The following is a 5,594-nucleotide window of genomic DNA, read 5'->3' as shown; positions in this document are numbered from 1 at the left end:
AGGGCGCGTCCGCAAAATCCGCCGGCCCTGCCCACCCCCACCGCGACTATCAGACGTTCTCCACAGACGCCGCGGCCGCGCCCGCGCGCAAGCCTCGGAGCCCCACCCCCGCACGCGGCCCGCACCCGTCTCGGCCCCCCCCGGCCACGCCCCCGGCCACGCCCCCGCCCCCGCCGCGGCGCGTGCAACCCCGCCCTCCCCGGAGTCTCCGAGCGGTGCGCGGGCGGTGGGCGGGGCGCGGGCGGTGGGCGGGGCGCTACGGGGCGGGGCGCGCGGGAGGCGGAGCCGAGTCGGGGATTCCTGCTCCCCTCGAGCGCCCGGCCCAGTAGAGCTGCCCGGCCGTCCGAGGGACCCCGCGCGGGGGTTGGAGGGGAACCCCAGACGCCGCCGGGCCGGGAGGGAGCCCCGCGCCAAGCGAGCCGCCGCCCCCGCCTCCGCGCCGCCCCGGCGCGGGCCTGACTGGGGGTCCGACGCGTCTTCACTCCGCCCGCAGCCAGCCCCCGCGATCCCGCCGTCCGCTCGCCGACCCGTCTCCAGCGCGCCATGCAGCCACCGCCAGCCCCGCGCGCGTAGGCGCCCGCCGCAGGCCATGCTGCCCCTGCTTGCCGCGCTGCTGGCCGCCGCCTGCCCGCTGCCGCCCGCTCGCGGCGGGGCCGTGGACGCGCCGGGCCTCCTCGGGGCGCCCCTCAACGCCTCGGTCAACGCGTCCTCCTCAGACGAGCCGGCCGCCCCGCGGCTGCTGACCTCGGCTGCGCCTGGGGCCCCCGAGCGCCCGGAGGAGGAGGCGGCGGCACCGTGCAACATCAGCGTGCAGCGGCAGATGCTGAGCTCGCTGCTTGTGCGCTGGGGCCGCCCGCGGGGCTTCCAGTGCGACCTGCTGCTCTTCTCCACCAACGCGCACGGCCGCGCCTTCTTCGCCGCCGCCTTCCACCGAGTCGGGCCGCCGCTGCTCATCGAGCACCTGGGGCTGGCGGCGGGCGGCGCGCAGCAGGACCTGCGCCTCTGCGTGGGTTGCGGCTGGGTGCGCGGCCGCCGCCCGGGCCGCCTCCGGCCCACCGGCGCCACCGCCGGGGCGCCCACCGCTCTGCCCGCCTACCCCGCGGCCGAGCCCCCCGGGCCGCTGTGGTTGCAGGGCGAGCCGCTGCATTTCTGCTGCCTGGACTTCAGCCTGGAGGAGCTGCAGGGCGAGCCGGGCTGGCGGCTGAACCGCAAGCCCATCGAGTCCACGCTGGTGGCCTGCTTCATGACCCTGGTCATCGTCGTGTGGAGCGTGGCCGCCCTCATCTGGCCGGTGCCCATCATCGCCGGCTTCCTGCCCAACGGCATGGAGCAGCGCCGGACCACCGCCAGCGCCGCCGCCGCCGCCCCCGCAGCCGTGCCCGCGGGGACCACGGCCGCCGCCGCCGCCGCTGCAGCCGCCGCGGCCGCCGCCGCGGCTGTCACCTCGGGGACGGCGACCAAGTGACCCGCCCCGCTCCTTCCCGTGTCCGTCCTGTGTCCGCGCTCTCGGTGCCTTTCCCGCCGGGAGACTCGGCCGGTGTGCTTCGTGCTGTAGTGACCGTTAGTTCTTCTTCGGGGGAGGGGGCCGCCGAAGAGGCCCCAGCATGTGGGAAAAGCCAGGTTTGTGCCCCGCTTCTGGCTCCGAAAAGCAAATGCAAGCCTTCGCCCTGCAGGGTGGGACCCGCAGCTTGGAAGACGGAGAAGATGGAAATGGGGCCCCTTCCCCTTTTTTGCGCACCCTGCCCTCCTCCCTCCCCGCACCCACGTGCCCTATATTCATGGCAGAAAACGACCAAATCCTGTGTATTTGTTTTATATATTTAATAACTGTTTTAAATGAAAGTTTTAGTAAAAAAAAAAAATCAAATGGCTATTGCTGTAGTCAGAGAAGCTCTTTGTATCTGAACATAGTATTTGAAATTTGTTGTTTTTTAATTTATTTAAAAGGGGGGCACGGGAATGATTTAACACCGATATATTGTTACCGCTGAAAATGAACTTTATGAACCTTTTTCCAAGTCGATCTATCCAGTGACGTGGCCTGATGGGCGTTTCTTCTTGTACTCTGTGTTTTTTTGGCTTTTAATACAGACATTTTCCTCCAGAGATGCGTATGTGCCTTTTCTTTATTTGATTCGGAAAAGGAATCCAAGAATTACGAGATGAGCCACTGAAACGTGAGAAAGGGAATCTCCAAAAGTTAGAGAAGGGCTAACTCTGTCTCCCTTACCTGTCTGGGAGAGGTGGGAGATGGAAACCAAATTACTGACCCTAATGCCCTCGCCCCATTGTTTCACCCCGCACCACATTGCCCTCCCCTGAAACAACATCCCTCCCCCCTCAGCCTCACTACCACTTGTCATGGCGGCATACAGAGTTTTATGTGACTTATCTTTTTACCCACTTCCCGCAAGCCCCACAAAACACCCAGTAAAGTGCTGAAATGGTAAAATCAGTAAGTCTTCTGAGCCAAGTGTCTTTCATGAAAATGATTCATTTTAAAAGGCATGTAGATTTCCTTTTCATATGTGTAACCTTTAGTATATGAATACGTTTCAAAAGCTGGTTTTAAAACGTGGGGTATTTTGGCATTAAGATTTTTTCTCAAGTCTCATGAACTAATAAACACCTTTAAAAAAGTATTAAAGCTACTTTCCCTTTCTCCATCCCCTCCCCACTTCTGAGTGAATACGTGTGCTAGAGCATTCTGTTCTGGTGAATAGTAGGTACTATTCTTGATAGTTCTCAACATAGGGTCCCTGGGACAGCAGCGTCAATAGCACCTGGGAATTTGTTAGAAATGCAAAACTGGGGCCCTGCCCAGGAACTTCAGACGCAGAAGCTCTGGGGTGGGGTCCTGCAATCTGTTGTCTCTCCCCGCTCAGCTGCAACCACCAGGATCTCACAGTCCCCAGTCTGGGTTTGACAACCCCCAACGGGTGCTGACGTGTGGTCATTTCTGCCACGCCCGGGGACGGGCCAGGGTCCAAGGGTATTTTGAGGAGGATGGGGATTTACTGTGGTTCTCTGGTGGCACGGCTGTGGCTCACCCAGGACTCTCTCCACCTCTCACCCTTAGCATTTTCTGGTGTTCCAACTGTCTGAGTGTTGCCAGAACTGTCTCCTTACCTAAAGGACTGGGGTGAGCTAACGTGCTGGGGAGGACCCATTATTTTTTGTGCTTTCATGGGCCAATGATGAAAGTCAAAATACTTAGCATCCTGATCACACCCTAAGGCCTCAGTTTGACCCTTCATACAAATTGTCTCCCAGAAAGCTTTTTGTCACTTGAGGAAATAACCTGCTTGTGGAGGGTTATCCACCAGGACCCACTTTGCCCTTTGACCAGAGTCCTTCCTGGGCTCCTGGGAAGTTCTGTCAGACTTCCTGAGGGTCAGTTGGAAGGGGTGGGGCGGGGCAAGACTGATGACCCCCTAGCTCTCTACTTCACCCTGGGTCTGACCCTGGACTGCAAGTTTGAACCTTGTTCAGAACCTAAGAGAGCCCTCTGGCCTCTCCTAGGGGCTGTGCCTTGGAGTCTTGTCCCTGCAGCTTTCCCAGCAGTCCAAGGCGCCACACTGTTCTGTCCCAGAGGATACACTTGTGAATTCCAGCCTAGCTCTTAGGCTTCCTTGTAAGTTCCACTCTGGACTTAAATCATGAATCACACTGTGTAATGATCTAGAATTGTGATCTTTATCATTATAGTTAGTACCTTGGAATCTTATTTCAGAATATTCTGTGATCATTGGACTACCTTGGCTGGAGTTAAATTCCACATTCATTGGTTCTCTTGGTAAAAAGATGCTGAGTTTTCCCCTAAAAGCTTTATCATTATATTAATACCCTACCTCTCCTCCTGTGTTCCTAGGTAACTCTGCAACCTCTTTAGGAGGACTACAATGGCAATACAGAGACTTCCCTGGTAGCTCAGATGGTAAACCATCTGCCTACAATGTGGGAGACTGGGGTTCGATCCCTGGGTTGGGAAGATACCCTGGAGAAGGAAATGGCAACCCACTCCAGTAATCTTGCCTGGAAAATCCCATAGGCACAGTCCACAGGGTCGCAAAGAGTCGGACATGACTGAGCGACTTCACTTTACAATGGAAATAATAATAATTATTATTATCACCATCATCATAAATAGTTATTAACTTATTTTGGATTAGAGAGGGAGTAGAAGGGAAAACAGTAACTAAGAGGAGAGAAGTGAATTTACCACCTGAGCCACCAGGAAAGCCCGACTTTAAAACACCAGCTTTAATTTTGCACAGCAGAGAAAACCATAAACAAGATGAAAAGACACCTACAGAATGGGAGAAAATATGTGCAAATGATGCAACCGACCAGGGCTTAATTTTCAAAATATGCAAACAGTTCATAGAACTCAACAAGAACAGAAAACCCCACAAATAACCCAACTGAAAAATGGGCAGAAGACCTAATCAGACATCTTTCCAAAGAAGACATACAAATGGCTAAAAGGCACATGAAAATAGCTCAAAGTCGCTAATTACTATCGAAATGCAAATCAAAACTGCAACAAGGTATCACCTCACACCAGTTAGAATGGCTATCATTTAAAAGTCTGCAAATTCAAACCAGGTGCTCGGTGACAACCCAGACAGGTGGGATGGGGTGGAGGTGGGAGGGAGGGTCAAGAGGGAGGGGACATATGTACACCTATGGCTGATTCATGTTGATGTATGGCAGAAACCAACACAACATTCTAAAGCAACTATCCTTCAATTAAAAATAAATATATTTTTTAAAAGTCTGCAAATAACAAATGCTGGAGAAGGCATGGAGAGAGGGGAACCCTCCTACACTGTTGGTGGGAATGTAAGTTGGTGCAGCCACTATGGAAAACAGTATGGCAGTTCCTCAGAAAACTAAAAATAGAGTTGCCATAAGATCCAGCAATCACACTGGTGGGCATTTATCTGAAGAAAGTTCCGATTCAAAAAAGTCCATGCACCCTTATGTTCACAGCAGCACGATTCACAATAGCCAAGGCATGGAAGCAACTTCAATGTCCAGCAACAGATGGATGGATAAAGATGCAGTACGTATATATAATACTGCTCAGCCAAAAAAATACCCAGAATGAAATAATGCCATTTACATGGATCTAGAGATTACTATTGAGAAGGCAATGGCACCCCACTCCAGTACTCTTGCCTGGAAGATCTCATGGATGGAGGAGCCTAGTAGGCTGCAGTCCATGGGGTTGCGGAGAGTCGGACACGACTGAGCAACTTCACTTTCACTTTTCACTTTCACTCATTGGAGAAGGAAATGGCAACCCACTCCAGTGTTCTTTCCTGAAGAATCCCAGGGATGGTGGAGCCTGGTGAGCTGTCATCTATGGGGTCGCACAGAGCCGGACACGACTGAAGCGACTTAGCAGCAGCAGCAGCAGCAGAGATTGCTATACTAAGTGAAGTAAGTCAGACAAAGAAAGAGAAACACCATATCACTTACGTGGAATCTAAAATGTGACACAAATGAACTTATCTCCGAAACAGAAACAGACACACAGACATAGAGAACAGACCTGTGGTTGCCAAGGGGGTGAGGTGGGCCAAAGA

General features: G+C 54.5%; 1 protein-coding gene across 1 annotated transcript; it reads left to right on the top strand.

Annotated features, from left to right (window-relative positions):
- Positions 1–279: 279 nt before the first annotated feature.
- On the top strand, positions 280–2,104 carry TMEM158 (transmembrane protein 158). The gene has a single exon (XM_043443165.1). The coding sequence runs from the start codon at positions 590–592 to the stop codon at positions 1,463–1,465; it is 876 nt and encodes a 291-aa protein (XP_043299100.1). The 5' UTR covers positions 280–589; the 3' UTR covers positions 1,466–2,104.
- Positions 2,105–5,594: the final 3,490 nt, after the last annotated feature.

Source organism: Cervus canadensis, chromosome 22 (genome assembly GCF_019320065.1).
Source record: "Cervus canadensis isolate Bull #8, Minnesota chromosome 22, ASM1932006v1, whole genome shotgun sequence".
Classification (NCBI taxonomy): Eukaryota; Metazoa; Chordata; class Mammalia; order Artiodactyla; family Cervidae; genus Cervus; species Cervus canadensis.
The sequence above is the reverse complement of the archived record's forward strand: the minus strand, read 5'-3'. Positions and strand labels throughout refer to the sequence as shown.

Bases quoted from the DNA above. Each gene is read 5' to 3' on its own strand.
- TMEM158 (XM_043443165.1), top strand. From the start codon at position 590: ATGCTGCCCCTGCTTGCCGCGCTGCTGGCCGCCGCCTGCCCGCTGCCG.